Source organism: Solanum lycopersicum, chromosome 1 (genome assembly GCF_036512215.1).
Source record: "Solanum lycopersicum chromosome 1, SLM_r2.1".
Lineage (NCBI taxonomy): Eukaryota > Viridiplantae > Streptophyta > Magnoliopsida > Solanales > Solanaceae > Solanum > Solanum lycopersicum.
The window spans coordinates 75,508,769-75,531,868 of NC_090800.1; the positions used below are offsets into that span (position 1 = coordinate 75,508,769).

At 33.3% G+C, this 23,100-nt stretch overlaps 2 protein-coding genes across 2 annotated transcripts; both read left to right on the top strand.

Annotated features, from left to right (window-relative positions):
* Positions 1-5,975: 5,975 nt before the first annotated feature.
* Positions 5,976-15,796, top strand: LOC101259975 (uncharacterized). The gene is made up of 8 exons (XM_004229402.5): positions 5,976-6,645; positions 7,576-7,747; positions 7,940-8,119; positions 9,469-9,549; positions 9,680-9,843; positions 11,182-11,318; positions 12,500-12,615; positions 15,208-15,796. Exons 1-8 carry the CDS (start codon positions 6,482-6,484, stop codon positions 15,454-15,456), a joined length of 1,263 nt encoding a protein of 420 aa, XP_004229450.1. The 5' UTR covers positions 5,976-6,481; the 3' UTR covers positions 15,457-15,796.
* Positions 15,797-16,968: 1,172 nt separating this feature from the next.
* On the top strand, positions 16,969-23,099 carry LOC101260864 (uncharacterized protein At5g19025-like). Its single transcript, XM_004229405.5, has 2 exons — positions 16,969-17,733; positions 22,818-23,099. Exons 1-2 carry the CDS (start codon positions 17,024-17,026, stop codon positions 22,852-22,854), a joined length of 747 nt encoding a protein of 248 aa, XP_004229453.1. The 5' UTR covers positions 16,969-17,023; the 3' UTR covers positions 22,855-23,099.
* Position 23,100: the final 1 nt, after the last annotated feature.

The following is a 23,100-nucleotide window of genomic DNA, read 5'->3' on the forward strand; positions in this document are numbered from 1 at the left end:
ACACACATTGACTAATATCGTGTGTACTATATTCTTTTTTTCAAGATAAACAAATAATTGTCAACAGTGGCGGCTCAAGCTAATTAATGGTCTAAAGCCAAAAATAAGTTGAAGGTCTAAATTTTAATTATTTTTTCATATATGAAATTCAAGTTCTTTCTTTCTTTCTAATCATTTTTATTAAATTTTTTATATGATATTAAACTATATATATAACAAAGAAAAAAATAATTTTATTAGTTACTAAAATCTTATAAAATAACAAATAAAGCTATTTAAACTAGTAAAAATTGGGCGGGTTAGGTTATGACCTCTTACTTACCCGTTACCTAACCCATTTTGGGTTAGATTTGATTGAATCTTGACCCGTTTATTGTCTTGGCCAATTTTGATCCGCTCAAATTTAACTCAATCCCCCCCAATTGCCACCCCTAGTTTTGACAATAAAATTATTGACAGTTCTAATAGAAAAGTCGTACACTTATTAATTTAGATATTTATGAAACTCAAAAAATAAAAATACTTCAAATGTATTTTTGACCATTCACTCAATTAATTATCTTATAATTCCTCAAGATCCTTTTTATTTCCCAAATAAATGTTTGGAAGGTATACCATAAATAAAACTAGACTAAGCAATCAACCTTTTTGTTACTTTCTTTTATTTGTTAGTAGCATAAGAATTCTCAAAGAATTTACTGTACAAGATATAATATTGAGTTCCAATACAAAATTTATGTGTATTAACAACAAATATGTCCCACTAATAAGCTAAAGAGTGGCAGACAAGTGTTAACTCCTTATCTTGATAGCAAGAGAAATCAAAGATAAGATCTTTCAAAACATATCAATAACCCTAAAGGTGGACCTATGAAAATGAAATATTTATCACAAGCTAATGCATATGCTTAAAAGTTGATTGATGGGACAAGAAAAAAAATTTGGACATGCCCTAATGTAGTTTGTGATCAATAACTCAACTAAAGAAATGATACAACTTGTTTCAAATAGTGGAGATGTTGTGACTTTTATTGAACTCAAGGAAAAAGATTGAAAGTGATATCTGTTAGGGTTTTACCCTGATTTTTTTATTTTATTTGAAATTTATTTTTTTCTAGAAGAAAAATAAAAGTATTATCATAAACGCTTTAACTTTTCATGAAAAAAGAAAAAAAAAACTGTAATATTCCTCCATCTTTGAGTTATTCATTACCTGGAAAAAAAGTTTGAAACTCGGTAAATTGAAGACATGTATCTCATATCAAAAATACAAAAACATTCACAATGTAGTCATTTAAAGATATGGGGAGATTTTTCCTCTACAATTTTAATGTTATTTATTAGTTTTTAATATGTAGGCCAATTGGCCAAATTTCATTGAATAATATTTTGGTTTATAGTATAAGTTTTTGTCATCTAACTTATCAACATCTTGATTTGCAATCGTAAACTTAGTGCCCTAAACACTTTCGATCCACAACAATGACATCTAGCTAGAAGTTTCCCATAACTAGTATACTAGTTTATGCCATCAATTAGGTTATTATTTGAAATTTAATAATGCATAGGGAAGTATTAATGCTTGATGTGACTAACTAAGATACAACACTCACAACATTCTCTTTCAAGCTAAAAGGCAAAACAATCTACACCACTTTTAAATGTAATATTAATAGGTTGGTCTTTGTTGGTGACTAATTAGACTGTATAAGCATAGTAGTCTATCATTTTATATTTTTTTAATATTAGTTGGTATTTGAAATTTATTGAGCAAATTAATCTTGATTCGTGTTAGAAAAGGCCATTATAATATTAGTCGGTAATTGAAGTTTATTGAGCAAGCTAATCTTGATTTGTATTAGGAAAAAAGCTGATAATTAAGAACAAAAAGTACTTTCTTTTATTTTATTTTTTTTAAATTTCGAAACTCAAAATATTTAATTAAGAATAAAGAGGTCTCGTTCCACTCAGCTAATGCCTATCATTATACTAAAGAGTAACTCATAGATTTATTTTACTTTTAATCAATTGGTCAATTGATAGTTATTTCCTTTGTGCCAATTTATAGGATAGACTTTTATATCTAGTAAGTTTAAAAAGAATGATAGATCTTCTTTATAAATATTTAATTAGTATAATAAAAATAATTTTTAGCAGTAATAAATATTGATATTAATAAAAAATGTTAATATTTTTATCGATATCAATTAAGTGTCATCAGAATCAAAGCTACTGAAGATTTTAGGATAACATATACAAAGAGTAATAATTACCATTTAAAATGCATAATTAATAAAAATTAAAATATTATCATTAATTAATTTTTAGTAATGATCATTTTTAATATAGTGAATGACATTATTAACATTTTACTCATGTTAGGTAGGTTTTACTTATTTGCCAAAAAATACACAAAAATATACTCTTTTCACAAGGATAACTCGAAACACTAAAAAGTAGATCTTCTGATATTTCATAAATTTTTATTGGGAAACTTTCACATATAACAAACACAAATTATACTAACATGATTTTTAAATTTGAAATACACCTTCAAGTTAAAAAGTTGTATTTCAAATTTTCATGATCAAACATTAATTTTTCAAATAAAGTAGAAAAATAAGTTTTAGATTAATTTTAAAAGTAGAAGATAAAATGATTTTAGGTGAAATTTTTTAAAGTACTATAAATAAAAAATTAGAGAAAAGAAATAGAAATAATTTTAATGGTCAATTTTTATGACATAAATGACAATTTGAAGAATTAACTTGAACTTTTGTATGATCTAATGATAAAATATTTTTTTTAAAAGTCGATTAAAACAAATAGGTAAACAATTATTTTCATATGTACAAAATGAGAGAGTAATTAAATCGATTTCAAAATAAATTTAAGAAAAAAAAAAGAAAATGACAAAAAAAGAGAAAAACAAGAAAGAGAAATAGGAGGCAAAAAAAAGTGTAGGTCCCACGAATTCAAATTTAATAATAATAAAGTACTTTCTCATACAACTAGTGTAAGTTGCACCTCGTTCATAATAAAAAATTTCACAATTCACATAATAGATTAGGGTAAAGGAATAACTTAATTATACTTCATAGCTATAGCTTGCTACTTACGATTCAAAGATACATGTTATAGGGGAGAAAAGTGGCGAGCAAGATTAGGAAAGGGAGGAGAGAAGCGAGCGAGAGAGGGAAGAGAGTGAAGAGATGTGAGTTTTATATGTATATCGTTTGGATAATAATATATATGTAACTACTAGATATATGTATCAATGATTAAATCTGTATATTTGCATACAATTTGAATTCATATACAATTAAATCAAGTTAATATTTGTATTTGTATACATCCAATCTCTTTCTCTCGCTTTATACAAACAAAAATTATAAATTGTATTGGTATAATCTGTGTTTGTATATATAAAGCGAGCAAGAAAAAGACAAAAGAGAATTGAGCAGAGGAAGATTTGTAATTGCATAGTTATAAATGTATAGGACGGAGATATATGTATATCTAGTCTCTCTCGCTTTAAACATATACAAATGATATATTTGTACGTTTGTATAATTTATGTTTGTATAAAGTGAAAGAGGGTGACAGAAGAGAATTGAGAGAGACTAAGCAGGGAGAGGAGAAAGGCAAGAGACAAATGACTGAAAAAGAGGAGAGATGCGAGCGAGATTTCAGAGAGAGACAAGAGAGAGGGAAAGATAGGAGTGTAATTATAGCTAGAAATAAGTTTCAAATTTTTAATTAATGCAAATTATAGCTATGTTAGCTAATTAACTAGTATATATTTGCTTAACCGCATAATTTTTTCTCATAAATAAATGAGGTGGGAGATAGCAAAATTTATTTTTTAAATTTTTTACCTGAGTACCGTTTTCAATTTTCTCATGTTCAATTGACTTAATTTCAAATCAACTTATTTTTCTCAAATTTAAGAACGATGGTTTTCCTTAAAAAAAAAAAAGGAAATCAAAGATCCATTTTATGTAACGACCGACTTGGTGTGATCATGTCGTGACCTTAATATTTTCTTCTCGTTTTGTTTTTATTTATTATTTAATAATTATATTTCATCTTTTAACTTACCTTTTCATAGTAGTTTTACCTCATATTAGGGGCGGAGCTACGGTGTCTCCAGGGTGTCCAGCTTGTCACGCCCCGAGCATACACCTTGGACATGACCAACACTCAAGAACCATTGTTGGTCCCCAAACAAACACTTGTTCTAATTGACCACTAAGCGAAAGACTAGCTCAAGCATAAACAAACATCAAAACTAAAGAATTTTAAAAAAGCAATTTATCAAATATCAAAGCTATTTGAAAATACTGAGTATTAAACATAACATTTTAAATAAAAAAATAATTAAATTGAACACCGTAAGACTGATCAAGATTATCAATTTATAAAGCCTCTACTATATAAAGATAGTTGTCGGAATAAGACTCACGACACCTCAAATTACTACTATTAACAAATGATAAAATTGGAGTCCTCTGAAAGCAATAAGGCCTCATCTAAAGGTGACGAGCGGATGATCATGTGATTTCAACGGAACTGTAGTTGATGTACCTAAGTATATAAATCTGCATCATGAAACGATAATTATCGAATGACATCAGTGCATTGAATCTATGAGTATGTAATAGGCCTAAATAAAACAAATAGCTAAATGGAAAGACTGAAAATAACTCAACTAAAATATAACATAAATCGTAATGAAAATCATTCAAACTCTTTCGGTAAGAATGCAATAACGGTAACACACACACTTTACTTTATTTTGCCAAGGAATTTCTCTAACCGACTACCATCATTATAACGACTTGTCTATGCTGCCAGAACTGTTTTATACTTTGAGTATTAGACAAAAATAACTCATGAATCCACGATAAAGGTATGCTCAAAGATATCTCTCTCTCTCACACATACACTTTTTACTTTACTTTGCTAAAGAATTTCTCTAATCGTCAACAATTATTATGAGTCTCGAAATGATATAACAACTTGATTATGCTAACAGAACCATCTTGTACCTTGTCAGAGTATAAAATAAATTCAACTAATGGATCCACTATAAAGGTCTGCTCAAAAACAGTAACGAATCACCCGAAAGACAGTGCGATTCTAACCCGTGTTGACTATGTAGTTTATGTGATATATTTCATTTTTTTCTCATATTGATACTTAATACTATTCTTAAATCTTAAAATATATAACTCAATGCTCAAATAAAAATACTCTCTTTTGATTGAGATAAGTTCTGAAAAGAAACTTATACTTTTCTGAAAATAATGTTCTCAATCTGCATATAAAAATGATACATTTTGTAATCATTTAGTTCCCTTAAACTCTACAAAAAAATTTTACTTTATACTTTATTCTTAAACTCACCTTTAACTTCTCAAATCAATTTAAGAAAAAATATTTAATAAAAAAATTTTCAACAAAAAACTCAGTTGATGCGGTTCATGTGAAAATATAAACATGAAACTTTGACAGACCATTCTGCTCGCTCGTAGGAAGCTTACCTGAAGTGTGCTTCAGGACTAGGTTTGCACGATGCCATTTTACGGACCGTAGCAACTTCTAGAACTCGTAATCTGGTCTGTGAAACTTAGACTTGAGAATCAACTTTCAAGGGCCTAGTTCCACGAACCGGTCTGCAGTCCATAGATATTTCTACAAGTAGTAGAAAGCTTCAGTGACACCATACGATATAAATTTTGAAGATTAGATTTTGTATTAAAATTTTTAGGGTGTTACCGAGCTGGACAACATTCATTAAAAAATTACATTTTATATATAATATAATCCGGATTTTATTGTAGTATATAGTATTTTGGACATCCTCTAAAAAACGGAAGAACTCGTAGAGCAGTGGCTAAAGCTCTCACTAATCCATGTGGTGTCGGAGTTTGACTCTTGACATATGCATTTTTTTAAATGGTGTAAAATTTATACAACAGTGCAATGGTTTTGTGGTAAATAGTATCAAATTTGTGTCCGTCAATTATTTTTATATGATTTCGTATTTTACTTTTAATTAAGTTTTAATTTCGATATTAATTTTTTTAAAATTAAAATAGTATAAAACATCATAGAATGTGATGTTCATTCCTTTTATAAGTAAATATAAATAAAGTTTCTTCATCTATAATTATCAGAGTCATTTATCCAATTTATATCACAATATTATTGATGACAATAATTCTCTCACTATTTTTCATCTCTCTTTTATTAAAAAGAAAGAAATTACTAATTACATATTAATTTAATAATTAATTTTAATTAGAAGAGATAAGCATGGATTAGCTTTGTTTCCACATAATCCCACATTAATTTTAATTAGAATAGATAAGCATGGTGATTGGTGAGACGAGATAAAAAGTCCAATTCTTTTTCCGATCGCCACCGACCAAGTTTTGTTAATTTCCGCCCAAACAAATTCTGAAGATTGAATGAAATGTTAGCTTCTAAAGTCACGAAGAAAACATTAAGATGGAGATTCAGAACGAGACCTTTAACTTTTGAGGAGCAATTTGATTTGATAGCAAGTGGATTTAGTACTTCCTTTTCTGGTGCGAAGAGTTTCGGAGCAGACAACACTTCGTCTCAAATCAATTTGAGGTATTCAGTGAAGAAATTTCTTTTTTTTTCATGTGTTTTAGTGATTTTGTTTATCTTTTGGTTATGTTGATTGCGGTAGTTTTTGATGAATTGCTGATAACCTAATGGAGCTTTTGATCATGAAAAATTGGAGTATTTGAAAAATGTAGTGTTTGTTTTTGTTTTCAAATGGAAAAGTTATATTTGAAAATTGTATTCAGTTGTTTTTGGTCACGAGTACACATTTTGGAGTTGTTTTTGAATCTTTGTGAGTAATATGGAGATCGCTGTATCCTGAATTTGTTTCCTTTCCATAATTTTAGATAATCGTTATTTTGAAATTTATCTCAACCACCAAGAGAATAAAGCAATATCATTCAAGTGCAATCTATGTAGTTTATTACTTATTAGTGTTGGAATCATAGTGACTAAAAGAAGCAATCAAATTAATCATGCCAACTATCTGTCAACACCATGGGAGAGATTTTCTATTTTTTTTAATGCATAATGATCAATAAGGAAAGAGCTGATCTTCACAATGAACTCGTTTTCCAAAATAAATCTTGAGTAAGTGGTGTCAGTGGTCTTGCAAGGCTGCTTAAGCCTTTTATTTTGGTTATCAAGAAAAAGAAAATAGTAGTTGTAAGTGAATTACTGCAGTTTGATCAGTAGATTGGCAACCAAAACCTTTTTCATTTACAGATCTTGGAAAGTTTTATGCTACTATTATGTACACCTCTTTCAAATTGAGTCACTTTGGTAATGGTTTCCAGCAGTTACTTTCAATTAGGTGATTTGGAGAAAAGTCAGTGTGTTCTTTAAAGCTACTGTGCAAGGTTTTAAGTACTATGAGCTTCTTCTCGATTAGTTTCACTGGCATGCAATGATTTTTGACAAGTAACTTTTCGTATTCCACCTTTTCTTGATTGTAAAATAACTATTTGCTTGCAGCAAGGATACTGAAGGAGGAGCATTCCAATTGCGTAGACAAATGAGAAGAGATTCTTCATGTAATCCTTTATTTAATCAAGATGATAGGGTGGTTAGAACAAGCATTGGATCTTTTCCTTTGTCAAATCGTTATTATAGAAGCCATGGACATTTAAAAGATATCAAAGACAAGGTATCTACTTTTCGTCAGTCTTTGTGGATCTTGCTGATATTTTATGTTGTGTGCTATACTTTTTTTGATATCTAATATTGGTGACCTAACTTGTGTAAGGATTAAGACATATGCTAACTTCCTGAAGGCATCAGCTCTAATTCCTTCATTTTTTCTCTTTATAATTTTGGCACCATATAATTAATTGTGCAGTTCTTAGGATCTGTCCCTGAAGTTGTCAAGATAGTAGAAGTTGGCCCAAGAGATGGACTGCAAAATGAGAAGACTATAATACCTACAGAAGTGAAGGTGGAGCTTATTAGATTACTTGTTTCTAGTGGACTACCAGTTGTTGAGGCTACCAGTTTTGTGTCTCCAAAGTGGGTACCACAGGTATATATTTTGCTTGTTAGGGATTTTATGCTTAGATGTCTTGCATTTGTCATCCTTATACTTCTTCTGCAAAATGTGCTTTTCATTGCTAAGTTTTTCTTTTCCAACTGTGTGAAACTAGAATAATTTTTGTTTCAGTTCTTCTTTTAGTTGTTAGTTTGTCATCTTAAAGCATGAGTATGAGTTTTTTCTTATTATCATTAGTTACTCACCCTTTAGGACTCTTACTAACTACTAAGGCCCTTAAAGATTATTACTTTTGTATTTTGTATATTTTGCAAGATCAATTTGACCGTGAAAAACATTGTTTAATGCCCCTTGAATGCTTTGTTATTCATTTTGGATGTTTGAGGAGAAAACGTCTGGTTTCTCAAAGATCTGGTTTCCTCAGGTAGAGATATATGGAAATGTTTCCAGTTTCTAGGTTCAAGTGCTTGATTCTATCTAGCTTTTTTGATTTACAATGATGATTTAAAAATGGCAAATGCTCAAATGAGTAGTGTATCTCTGGTAGCCATGTATCAAGTCATGCTTTGTGTTTCATCAAGTTCATACTTCTATGTCATGAAAAGGATGTCCATTCTGCTCGACATCTGCAGGTCATGTCAACTTCATTAAAGAATTGCACAGTGAGTGCAATCATAAGTAGTATGAACCTAACAATATGTTTCTTAGTACTGCGCTAACTACATCTAAAATAAATTAAGGAATTAGCTATTCGGTCGACTTCTTGTTCATTTTCATTTTTACACCAATAAGTTAAGAGAGTTAAACATCAATGCCTTAGGTTATATATTTTCCTTTTTGCCTTCAAAGTATCTTCCATTTCTCTCCTTCCACACAGTCTACCATGTAGCCGTCGGTGTGGTGTTTCACAATATTTTGTCGCCTTTTGTAGTTCTCTTCCATTCCAACAAAGTAGCAGGTCTTTATGAGATTATGGTATGCACCATTTAACTTCAAGCAAATTCAAAGCATGCACTGTATCTGATTTGGTATTCTATTGTGGATGAATAAGCACTTCACGTCTTCATAATCTTCTTCATTATTATGAGCCTATAATCTTCAACTTCTGTCTATATGCAAGCTATAAGAATTATAACCTCTTGTGTTAGTTTATTGAGATTTATGGCTATACTTCTTGGTGATTTAATGATGTGACTGGCTTTTTCGTGATTATTTTAATCTATGTGCATGAATGTGCTTCTGCTTAGCCCGTGATGAACTATATTACTGCGGCATATCTCTCAAGTAATATCTATTGAATCAGTAGGATTTAAACTACCAAATGCTGTAGTTATTATTTATAGTGTTGGTGATATTGCTTATCTGCCAAAACTTAATTGCAGCTAGCTGATGGGAAGGATGTAATTGAAGCAGTTAGGAATCTTACAGGGGTGCGCTTACCTGTTTTGACACCAAATCTTAAAGTAAGCTGATAGAAATGCAAAGAGTGAGATTTTCCTCTGTATGTCTTGTTAAATATGTATACATTTTTTTGCTTACACGGGAGCCTGGATAATTGGGATCGCTCATAGTTTTTCGTTCGCTCTACTCCAGGGTTTTGACGCAGCTGTTGCAGCTGGAGCCAAGGAAGTGGCAATATTTGCTGCAGCATCCGAGTCCTTTTCTCGGTCTAATATAAATTGTAGCATTGAAGACAGTCTTTCTCGCTATCGTGATGTTGCTCTTGCAGCCAAAAACCATTCCATCCCTGTTCGCGGGTATGAATTCTAGCAGATCTACATATTCTAGGAAGTCAGGTTTTACATTTCCAAATTTACCGGATTAATTATGTAAGGTCTATAAGGAGAGTTAGTTTTAAAACTATGTAGTAGAGACTGAAGGCTTGTTTAATTCCATTAGTCTCTGATGGCATCTTGCAGAACCCAAATGGCTTAACAATTGTTACAATTCTTTCAGCAGAACAGAATGATTGCCTTTTTACATCACATACTCGCTTAAAATTTTTCATACATTGGAGCAAGGTTGTTAAATTTTGCTATAACTTCAGATTGCCTAAGAATCTCTCCGTTCATAACCTTTAAGCATACAGTATTTACTATTGATCACTTCCAGCTTTCCCTTTTTCCATGTTACAAATTTCAAAGATGAGGTTTACAATTGTTCTAGATCTGAAGGCAATCTTTAGTGTTTTCCGGTGGAGTTCTAACTATTGACCATGTTATATTATGGACATTTATCTCTTCTCTTCCTTCCAGGTATTAATGAGGAACTGAAAATTTTGGTAAAAAGAATTTAAATATTGAACTTCATGAGTGCTTGTGTATTACTGTCTAAAGATAACTTTCTTTTGGATGAACTACAAAATGTTCCATTAGCATGTATTGCAATTTTCCTGTGTCCAAGTACCAGGTTATTGACTATGGCCCTTGTTACAAAGTATTCAGAGTATATTAATGTCTTGGGATGTCTATGTTCACAGAACAATCCAGGAGAGATGGCTTTCAAAGGATAGGGGCTGCATATTAGCTCACCAGTTGCTCTGCTAATCTCTTTGATTATATATGAGCTTTTCATGCTTCCTGTCATTCTAATTACCACTATAGTTGATTATTAGAGAAGTACATTCCTGTTACTTGTTTGTATATAATGATGTCAAATCCTTGTATTTTAAGCAGCTAGAAGTAATAAAATTTACTGAATGGAGGTTCCTTTGTGGACATCCATTAAAATTGGAAGGGCAAAGGATTGAGAAAATACTTTTTTTTGGAAAATGATGATTCAACGATTAACATTTGTGTCAAAATTTGTGATTTTTGCTTTTCCTGATTATTTAAGCCCTACCTATGTGTATGAGCTCAAATGGTTCCTTCCTTAGTGGCTAGACTTTGACATGCAAAAGGTTTTGGTTTCTGGTATTAGATATATCTTCAAATCAAGGTAGCTCTGTCAATTCTAGTACCAAACGAGCACTAATAGTAAATCTGTTATTCCTGGTAGTAATGCTTAGAACTTTATTCTTTTGTTGTAGACATTTATTTGGAGAATTAAGGTTGCATTTCTGGAACTGAAAAGTAGCTATCATTATTTTCTATCAGGTATATATCATGTGTCGTTGGCTGTCCCATAGAAGGAGCGGTGTCTCCATCAAAAGTTGCATATGTGGCTAAAGAACTTGTAGATATGGGTTGCTTTGAAATTTCTCTTGGTGATACAATTGGAGTTGGTACTCCAGGTAATCCTGAGTCTTCTCTGGTTTCACCCTTCCCCATTTTGTACCTTTGGTCTGCTAGAAGAATCTGCATCTTTTTGCTCTTTCTGTAAAATACTGGCATGTGCCAGCAAATTACATTTCTTGTCATGAGTTCTGATTCTTAATTTAAGAAGAATTCTGTAGTTCACTCCTTTGACAAGACAAGCTTTTGCTGTATTACTTTCAAGCTACAGGCTACTGAGTCAACATAGACAGCTTAACAACATGTATTTTTCTTTAGAGAAGTGCATTATTGCTATGTTATTAGTTAATCAGTACACCTTTAGCTTGGTTTGTAGAATTGCTGGATTTTAGATTTGATTTCCAATGGTGGACAGTGGTGACTGCTTACAATGTATTAAGTGAGGTTTCAATGTGGTTTTCTTCTGACTTTAAGAGATGAAAAATAAAATAGAAGAAGTCTCTCAGGATGGTGTCAAGTAGGTTTTTAGGGCGATGTTTTTTAGAGGAAAATAATTATCATAAGAAACAGAGTAAGAAAGTAGTGTATATAATCCTTTAAATAATCGAGGCACATCGTTGTCAAGTGTTAACTGTTAAATGATTGTATGGTCATGATAACATTGATAAAGGCATGACAGGAAAGACAATAATGTTCACTTTCTCAATTTTAATTGTTATATTAGAAGACATAGGATATAACCTCAATGACTCTAACTGTACACATATTTGCCCTGCTGATGAACTTCCAGGATTGTGTGGTTATGAGAACCTTGATAAAGGCTTGAAGGAAAGACAATAATGTTCACCTTCTCTTTTTTCATTGTGATATTAGAAGACATAGGATATAACCTCAATGACTCAACTGTATACATGTTTGCCCTGCTGATTAACTTCCAGGTGCATGTCTTCTACACCCCCTTAACTATATAGTTTTGAACTCGATAGCTTTGTAAGGAGATACGTGACTGTAAAGTCTACTCACGATCAGTCTAGTGAAAGTATTGGCCATCTGTTTATCTGTTAATCAACATTGTTATCTATGCAAACTTACTGAAAAATGCAATGGGTATTCATCAATTGATTTTGCTTCAAAATTAAAGAAAGATAGTTACTATATGTCAATTGTTTCTTGAGTTTTTATCTGGAATGGATTTGTTACATCTTCCCTATATTTTCTGTCTCTGCTCTCCATTTATTAGGTACTGTTATTCCAATGCTTGATGCTGTAACTCAAGTTGTCCCTGTAGAGAGGCTTGCTGTTCATTTCCATGATACTTATGGACAAGCTCTTTCGAACATTCTTGTGTCACTGCAAGTAAGATCTCCTTTCTCTGCTTGTATTGAGAAGTTTTTTCACATGTTGGCATATTTTTATCACATTATGAGAAATTTGTTCGTTGTATAGTTGGTGCTGTGCCATCCAAATCTAAGAGGTGTAGCCTGTCTTATTTTTCCATGTTGCAAGTTGGCATGCAAAAAAAAAAAAACTAAAAAGAGGAAAAACGAAAAATAGCAGAGGTAACTACTATCGAGTACATCAGGGAAAGGTCAGGTAAGCTAGCAATCCATTGTAACATAAAGGTCCGTCAATGCCAAGTGAATGGCGTCAAAGTAAGGCCATCATTAAGTATAAGGCTGCAAATGACATGGACTAACCAGTAGCTGAGTGTGTGATTCTCATGTGACAGCCCCCTTCCCAAGGGAACGCGAACACAAAATTAATTGGATCTAATGCATCAGATGAGATGACTGCCATCTCATCTGCTGCTTGAGACTTTGGTATTTGTGTCTAAACTTTCAGCCTATCATTCACTTAACAACGCATCTTGTGAAAACACAATATCATCTGTGAATAACACACACCACAGCACTTCCCTTTGAATATGTCGTGTCAATTCGTCCATCATTAAGGCAAATAGGATCGGACTAAGGGCTTATCCGTGGTGCATCCCCGTCACGTGCGGGAAGTGTTCCAAGTCACCTCCTACAGTCCTACTGTTCTAATCCTGGTCTTGGCTCCATTGTGCATGTCCTTAATTGCCCCATGTAATTCACAAGGTATACCTCTAGCCTCCAAACATCTCTAGAGGACCTCCGTTAGGACTTCTATCGGACGCTATTTCTAGGTCGATGAACATCATGTGTAAGTCCTTCTTCCTCTCCCTATACTGCTCCAACAATCTCCTTACAAGATGAACGTTTCCGTAGTTGATTGTACCAACATGAATCCGATTGGTTTATGGGTATAGACACACCCCTCCTCATCCTTATTTCAACCACCTTTCCCAAATTTTAATAGTATGGCTTAGTAGTTTGATGCTACCCTTATAGTTGTTCCAATGTTGAACGTCACCCTTGTTGTTGTACAACAACACCATTGTCCACCACCTCCATTCTTCTGCCATTTTTCGTTGTCCTAAAAATGACAGTAGGCAACCCAGTCAACCACTCCATACCTGGTCTGGTCCGGCATTCTTCCCCTCCTCATCTTACGAATAGCCCCTTAACCTCTGCAACCTTTATAAACCTGCTATACCAAAAATCGCTACGACCTACGGAATGCCCTGGCTTCCCCAACACGATACTCTTGTCCCCTTCTTCATTCAAGAGCTTAGGGAAATACGTCTGCCATCTTTGTCTAATGTGTGCTTCTCCTACTAGTACTTATCCGTTCTCTTCCTTGATACACTTCACTTGGTCTATGTCATGGACCGTCCTCTCTCGCCTTGGTGAGCCTATACAACTTCCTGTTCATGCCTTTGCCCTCGACTCTTTATACAAGTGCTCAAAAGTTGTCGCTTTAGCCATTGCGATCGCTAGTTCGCTCCTCCTCCATGGTGCTATATCTTCCTATTCCTCCTCTTATCCTCCTTGTCTAAGCTTTCCACTAACGCCATGTAAGCAGTTTTCTTGGCTTCCGCTTTTCTTTGGACCTCTCCATTACAGCACCAATCCTCTTTATTCCAACCTGGGTTACTCCTCGAGACGTCTAACACCTCTAGTTACTTCTCTTATGCAATCAGCTGTCCTAGCTCACATACTATCTACATCCCTTGCTACTCCCCCAAGCCCCAATAGCCACCATCTTCTCTTCTTTTGGGATTTGGTCTTAGTCAGGCCTCTCCATCTAATCATTGGCTGGTCATATGCAATAATGCAGCCCTCTCTTCTCCTTCTTCCTCTTGATATCTAAATCCATAACCACGAGCTTATGTCGGGCTGTATTATTTGCGCTCAGGATAACCTTACTGTCCTTGCATAAAACCTGATCACTTCCTAAGGAGTAGGTAGTCTATATGAGTCTCGCCACCACACTCCGGTAGGGAGTGTAAACTACATCAATTTGGCCTTTAAAGCTTACCTTAAAATTGTAGATGATCTTGGTTGAAAACCCTTGTTGGAGTGGTGTGCAAGCTCGGGAAAATGAAGAGAAGAAATTGAATCTCAATTTTGGACTTTGCATGGGTTGAAAAAGTCGAGGTGATATGCGTGCAAGCATGCATCATGCATACAAGATATCCTGCATAAAGAAAAAGCCCTTCTGTTATTGTGTGTAAGGATGCACTGGGCGCACAAGACTTCCTGCAAGCAAAAAATATAAAATTTCCCTTCTGTTGTTGCGCGCTATATGTGCAAGTATGCACCACGTGCACAAGGTCTTCCTGCAGACACCCTATTGTAAAAAGATTATTATTTTTGTAGGAATGTACCCAGAAAACAAAACATTGCAGAGTTTTACCAAACAAAAATTTGATCTGATTTGGATGCGTATCTTGTTATTGTATCCAGGTCATTCGGCAAATCACTTAATTGATGGAAATGGCATGAACTTATTATGTATTCTTTGGCACTTGGAACCTTAATGCAAAAGAAAATGCTTTAAGTATCATAATGTTAATCTTGACAGATGGGGATCAGCATCGTGGATTCATCTGTATCAGGACTTGGAGGTTGCCCATATGCCAAAGGTGCCTCGGGTAATGTGGCTACGGAGGATGTCATTTACATGCTCAATGGACTAGGAGTGAAGACAAATGTGGATCTGAGAAAGCTTCTATTGGCTGGAGATTTCATCTGCAAACATTTGGGTCGCCCTTCTGGATCTAAGGCTGCCATTGCCTTGAGCAGAACAACAGCTACTGCCTCAAAGCTTTAAGGGACATCTGATGCCGCTGAAATGCGTCCACTCTGTGGTGAAAGTCGCTTCAGACCAACTTTAACTGTAGCATTACTGTCACTCTTACCGTTCCGTCATTGTCTTATGTTAAACATATCCGTGTCAATATGTCCCCTAGCCAGTGTCGGAGCTACATAGACCGAAGGGTAGTCGGTTGAATACTCTTCTTCGGAATATCATTCCGTGTATATAGAAAATAATTTTAGGTTGAATATTTTTCTCTTAGTCGTCGACACTTGACACAGTGCCAGTGTTCTATTGCCTTGGTGCAACTGGATTTTAAACTACATATTTTCAATGTCTTGATAATTATCTGAAATATACTGTTGGAGAGCAGAGAGAAAATGAATGGTGGTAGTTTTTGTCTATGCTGTTCTGAATGTTTAAAAACAGTTACAACTGCAGGTATTTTATTGACTTCACACAGGGTTGTACTGAGGGTAAGTAAGTTGGGTGGGAATTCTGGCTGTATACTTTGTATAATTAATTATGTAAATATTTTTGTTACTTTGTTATGTTATTTTTGTTACTTCCGTGTGCATTTTATGTGATATACTATTACAAACGTGAAGCTTGGATAATCTATAATTAGGAAAAAAAAACGAGACAAATTAATAGAGAGCTACAATTTTTTATGTTTTCAAGTGATAGAAAATTGAATCGGCAAAGTAGAACAAATATATCCACTAAGATCTACTTAGTCGTATTTAAATTAAATTTTTTTTTTTAATCATTTGACTGAATTCAAATCATGCGAGTGTCAACTCTTTAAAAACTTCTTATTTTCTGTCATTTTTCAATTCACATTACACCTTTTATTTTTAAAACTTATTCCTTATAAATTCAACGATAATTTTGATAAGCCTAACTCGAAGGCACAAAGTTCTACATTTAATGTAGTCATGCTAGTCTAACTTACAAAATCTTATATCATTTTTTCTATTTAAATCTTTAAATATTGATCAAATTTTAAATTTTTCTATAATTCGATAAAATCTCTTTTACATCTAAAATTATCTCTAATCACATTATAAACTCCAAAAAAAAGTCATACAATTTAATTGTCCATCTATTCATCAAAACAATATTCATCTCATTGCTCCTTAGTAGATAAAATTATTAAAGAATATTTCTTTTTCGAACTCCTACCACCATCCAAACATACTTTTATACATCTAAAGACTCTGAAAACAAATTATTCTGAAATTATATTTTTTTCTTTTTAGTTTGTCTTAGAAAAACTAATATTTTAATATAATTTTAATTTAAAATTAATTTTTTAAAACGGAAAAAAGATTTAAAGATTCTTATCTACCCTCACATTTACCATATTTTGCTTCTCATAATTATTGGACAATTATATAGTTACTATACTTTCCTTCCTCATAATTAATTAGTAGTAATTATATTAAAACTGGAATGCTAACATACGCCACTAACGTACACCACAATCTACTAAAGTACGCACTTTCCTCTTCCTCTTTTCCACCTGAAATACAAAACCACTACCCCCACCCCCACCCCTACCCATCAATTTTTCTCTATCATGCACCATCACTTCCTTTCTTCCTTCATCACCATGGCTCCTTCTTCTTCCCTCACCAAACCCCTAAAAAAAACCTCAAACTCAAACCCTAATTCAAACCCCACAAATTCCCCAAATTGCCCTTCTTCACACCACAACTTCTGTAATCACTCTCCTTCAGCTACCCTTGATCTTCTAATATTCATTCTTGTACTTTTCTCTGGTGCTTTCCTCATCATTTCCTACTTCTCATACATCTTTAATTCAATTTCTCTTCTTTTCCCATACCCACCATCATTTTTACTCAACACCCTTTTGAACTATCTAGAAGAAGTGGACGTTTGGACCCACTACATCTTTTACATATTCTTCGTTGTTGTTTTCGTTGTCGTCGTGCTTTGCTTTGAGATCTGTTGTGGGTTTGGGTTTAGATCAAGGAAATGTGGCAAAAATGGATGTAAAGGGTTGAGAAGGGCTATGGAATTTGACTTGCAATTGCAGGGTGAAGAGTGTTTGAGATCTGGGTGTGAGACAAAAGCTGTTAGAGAGATCAATCAGTTGCCTTGGAAAGGTGGGAGTGAGAATAATCCAGATTATGAATGTCTTCGTGCTGAGTTGAGAAAAATGGCACCACCCAATGGACGTGCTGTATTGTTGTTTAGGTCTAAATGTGGCTGTCCTGTTGCTAAACTTGAAGGTTGGGGTGCTAAACGAGGGCGTCGGCACAAGAAGTGAGTTGTTTATTTTTTTTTTATTTTTTTTTTTTTGCATTTGGAGTTATGGACTTTCTGTTGATTGTGTTTTGGTATTAGTTCTGTTGCTCGAGTTGATGATTATGCATTCTAAGAAGTAGTTCAGTTGTGCTGATAGAACCAGTAATCGTTGCTGAAGTGTAGAAACTGCTCTCATAATGATTAAATAAAAAAATGCTACTTTGTTTTGGATTTGATTTGAAGGATATGAGATAGAGAAGATGATGTGATGAGGTAGAAAGAGTTGTTTTAGAGATGAGTAGTTTATGAATTGGGATGATGATACTCACACTTTTTAGGGCTTCATTGGGTCTGGCAGGTTACTATAGGTCAAATGACATCCAACTATAGTCAGCACCAAAAGTAAATAATTATCTATGAGTTTGTTGAACTGATTCTATCCATTAATAAGTGATCATAATGTTACTAATCGACACAATAGCTATGATTTGTCATAAAGACCAGTCAATAAACTAGGCCTCAAGTCAAACTAGTTGGAACTTACTTATGAATCTCTGTATCCATCATGTAAAAGACAGATGAAGGGTTCTCTAAATCATACACTTATTTCATATGCTAACGTTATACACTTCTAACTAGATTAAGAAGCGGTTGGTAGTCACTAGACCTAGACACGTGTGGCAACAAGGAATGATTTCCCAATTCCAACTTATTTGTATCACCTAAAGGATGCCTTCGCTCCTATTTTGCTTGGTTCTTAAGTAAGTCCGCAACGATTCCAGGATAGTTGGTGATTTGACAAGTTTTATTCGTGTGACTTTTAGATTTATCTAGGCCCTTTTTTATGTTGAACCTACAAAAAGTGCAAATCAAGGTTTACCTAGGACATTGCTAACATGTCATGCAATCTCCTCTTGTCGTATCCTCTACTAGTTGCACCCTTTGTTAGATCTCTTCATATGTATTTTTTTATTAGTATGAAATACTCATGCACATTGTAGTATTATGTACAACAAAATGAACTCTGTCCTTCCTCTTAAAATGATAGAATGGATCAAATCTTTTACTTCTAATATTGTCGATCATTTATGACTACATATCCATCTTATGCTTATATAATTCATCTTGCAAATATGATGGACTTTAGGGGACCCAACGTTATTTCTCGTATAACTTTGTCGTTGTCCCAATTATTCTATTAAAGTCATCGATCAAAAAAATTATTCTGTAGAACATGTCTTTCACATTGTTATAAATCTTCCTATCACATAGCATTGTTGTAGTACTCCTCCATTTCCTCCACCTATTTCAAATGTTTGTGTTACATCTTCATCTATGATTTCCCACTTTGTCGGACTAAATTGAGTATGTTGTTGTTGTTGTCTTCGTATATAACTTTTTTAAAGAAAATATCATCTCCATCTATCATGTCAATTCTTAAAGGAGTCTAAATATCTCATTTGTTTGTATTTGAACACGACAATTAATCTTAGCTCACCTTCATTCTTCTTATTGGGACTACATCTCTAGAGTTTATATTTTGTCTTACTTTTATTTTTTCTAAAACCCATGTTCCGAAAAATATTTATCCATAGTTTTAGGATTTGGTTGATCCCTTCATTAGTTTTGTAAATTTACATATTACCATCTGTATATATAACATACACCATGAACTCTCATTTTGTATACTCCATCGGTCCCAACTTATGTGGCACCATTTGACTTTGCACAAAGCCACAAAGTTTAAGAAATAAAGGATTACTTTTAAAATTTGTGGTCTAAAAAAACCTTTGACATTTGAGTAGACTATGTATCATTTCAATAAGGGTAAAAAATAAAATTTTAAGTTAAATTCTTTCTTGTTATAGAAACATGCCATTTTTGGGATGGGTCATGCCAACAAAGGGAGTATTATTGGCAAGTTCATCCATAACTAGGTTAAATAAGTATCCGCTCATAGCAAGTTCGTAGTGTAAATTCATGTTTATAGCAAGACTATTTGATCTCTTCCCGTTGTTTTACACTTGTGATTGCTCCCTCATACATATATTTTATGTTATTATATGTTTGGTATGATTTTGTTATGACCGAATGAATGATGGGATGGGGAATCTTTAGGAAGAAACAGTTGTTATGATTGAGTATGTTGTCATCTAATGACCAATAACATGTTTTTATTACTCAGTTTGAAGTTTGGAGATTGACATTTTAGGAATAGGCAGTAAAATGTTTTATGTGCAAATGTATTATCCAAATTTCCAAAATGTATGGGAAGTGAATGTAAGTTTTGTCACAGTTACCAAGTATAAGTTGTAAGTTGTTGCTTTTCTATTTAAGAATAAAATAAGATATTGCCTTCCTGTATAGGCTGTATACAATCTAAAAGTGTAATGCTCATCCGATGCTGAAGCAAAATATCTTCTAGCCTACTAATTCATGGGAGAAGATTGTATTTTCAAGGGCTTCAAAATGGTATGTCTTTCAATGGTGAGTTTAGGAGTGAGGACTTGGGAGTGCCAAAATTGATAGTGTTGTATGATAAAATCACAGAAGTTCTTACGGACTCTGCCACTGCCTGAAAGGACTATGTCCAGGGACCGGATGCCAAGACTTCACCCATCCTTTAAACTGTTGCAGAGGAGATCACCTCTGTTTCGATCCTCATCCATTTTTCCCTTCAGAGGGTGAGTATTTGTTATTTTAGGATTCGTGCTTTTGGTGAGAGTACCCAGTTCTGAGTGAATGAAAACAGAAAGAAGGAAATGAGGCGATTTTTTTTTGCCTTACGCCCTTGATCAATTAGTGGGACATCTAGAACTACATTTTAGATTGGTGGGAAACAGCCTTCAGGTTGAACGTGGATTAGTATTTCAGAAGTGAACTTTGCACAAGTCAATAATCTTATGTTTCTTTCATGTTGAACGATCAGGAATTTCAGATTATATCGAACATTATCACTCATCCGTAACTAGGGCAAAACATGTACAGTTTCAATGCTTTGATCCCTGGTGTAAATCCACCATTATGGGTAATTCCTTTGTATTTCCTATGGCTGTTCTTACACTAGTGACAGCTACTTTATACATATCTGTTATTACATTCACATATTTAATATGGGTTCTTGTCTTCTTCAATGCCCATTGAAGAACTTCTCATTGTACTCTATCATATGCTTTATTGAGGTCAATGAACACCATGTGTAGATCTTTTTTCCTCTTGCAATAGATCTCCATCAATTTTCTTTAAATAATATAATTTCCGTGGTAGATTTGCTTAGGAGTTGAGATTTTGGCAGTAGGCTCTCGGTCAGTTTATGATTTCTCTCTTGGGGCAGTATGATGGATTTCTTAGAGATTGTGATTTGTGAGTATGGAATCATTGATTTTGCAATATGAACATCAGGTGATAGGCCCAAATATTCTTTCTCAAGTGGTGGTAGAATAATATTGTTGTATACCAAGATCTGCATTTAGAATGCTAAGGAATCATTTGCTGCAATTATATGGAGTTATAAATTTCATTAAAAAAAAGGATAAGGGTTTATAATCCCGAGTTAAATATGGGATTATTGAGAGAATTCTTTATTCCTGGATTAGCATTTTCGGATTTCTTATACCAGATTCCCGGGATAGAATGTGGTCATTATTGGTAGAATTTTTAATTACAGGGTTAGTAATCTTGGGAATTATGCACCACTCTATGTGGTATATTAATCCTGATATTGGGATAAAATATCACAATGATACATTTACTCTATACTCTGAAACTTTTCTCCCAAAGTCTTTTAAGAAAGTCGAGGTTAAAATTAGAAATAAAAGTTAATCCAATTTTATCTAGTTAAACCCCTACAAATTAAAGTATATCTGCTGAATAATGTCATCATTGTTTAATCCTAGTATTATAATCCGCGTTATAATCTCAGTGTAACTTGCCCAAGTGTTTTGGCTAAGATCTGAGGCTTTTGATCAGAAAATGTTGAGAATGATGTTATAGTATTGTAGGCAGAGCATTCTTCAATGCCTGAATCAGGTGATTTCATGATTTAGAGATATAGGACAAGATGCCAGATTCAATTAGAGAAGTGTTATCATATTTTATAAGGTTATGGTTACACAGTGCATTTGTTGGATGACTTTGATTAACATCAAGAAGCAATTAGAAGGATTTAGTCATTGCTTTTATTTTATTTTTTATATTTTTAGACAGGATTTAGTCATTGCAACATCTCCTATTTTTTGTTTTTTAAGTAGTTTGTCATGCCCAGTGGAACATGTCTAATTATTTTTTTGATAAGTAGCATGTCTAACTTCTTGACGAGTTGATTGGTCATTTTAATTTTTAACCATCTTCCCTAGTATAACTTGTTCTATCATTCCGATCTTCTTGCAAGCTGACCTGGACACCACCATTATTCAAAAAAAAAAAAAAAAGATCACTCACATCATCCTTAATTTTGACAAGTGCTGAAGTCATTTTCAGCTCCTTGGAATTTCAGTCATTTGTTATTTGGTAGACTGCTGACTGCAGTTTACAAGTTCAAGTAAAGAGGCCGTAGTGCTAGTCACACATGTTATAGTAGTGCCACCTTTTGCGCCAGAGAAGTTCTAAATAGATTCAGAAGACCTACAAGACTTAACCATAGTATGCATCTGAAGTTTCAAGAAGTTTATGTTTTGATGTGATGCTATTATTATCAATGATGATGACGTAAATTCTTTGGAGTTTATGTTTGTAAATACTCCACACATTAATAAAATAAAGTTGTATTTGATAGGACTGTATTGACAAATACTCCATCCATTACATGCTATTTGGAATTTTGGAGGATTTTTTTTTTTTTGGTGTATAATAGCAATGATCTGTTCATTTAGTCATCTTAAGATATTAGGTTCAATTCTATCATAGTTTTTACCAATAAGGTATTGCTAGCTGATTTCCTGTTTAAATCATTATGTTGCTCTGTTTTTTTCTGGAATTACATCTTTGAATAGCTGATGATTTATGCATTCTCTATCAGATGAGAACATTTTTTCATCAAGAAGTGTTTATGTTCTTTCCCCTTTCCACGATGACTGACGTATAAATTTGTTGAATAAATACAGGACTCTGGCAATTAATGGTAAGGCGGATCATCGCTGAGTTGCATATGGGAGATGTAGTTTGTTACCTTCTGAATATCAGAAGAATGGGAGATTGGTATTGTTGTTTAGAACCATTTTTATTGATCCCATTGACAGAGAGAGCTCCTTGGAAACTTACTTTAGAACAATGTGTACAAACTATATACAAACCTTATTTACTTTCCTCAAGAAGCACATATCATACAAACATGAATAAATTACATAATTAGCAATTACTTTTTCAAACAAGGAATTGCATATAAAC

What these genes read in the sequence shown, in the direction of transcription:
- LOC101259975 (XM_004229402.5), top strand. Translation starts at nt 6,482, where the DNA reads ATGTTAGCTTCTAAAGTCACGAAGAAAACATTAAGATGGAGATTCAGA. An exon ending in AATTGGAGTTGGTACTCCAG is followed by an intron (nt 11,319 to 12,499) that starts GTAATCCTGAGT and finishes TCCATTTATTAG; the next exon opens with GTACTGTTATTCCAATGCTT. An exon ending in ACATTCTTGTGTCACTGCAA is followed by an intron (nt 12,616 to 15,207) that starts GTAAGATCTCCT and finishes TAATCTTGACAG; the next exon opens with ATGGGGATCAGCATCGTGGA.
- LOC101260864 (XM_004229405.5), top strand. Translation starts at nt 17,024, where the DNA reads ATGCACCATCACTTCCTTTCTTCCTTCATCACCATGGCTCCTTCTTCT. An exon ending in CGAGGGCGTCGGCACAAGAA is followed by an intron (nt 17,734 to 22,817) that starts GTGAGTTGTTTA and finishes GAATAAATACAG; the next exon opens with GACTCTGGCAATTAATGGTA.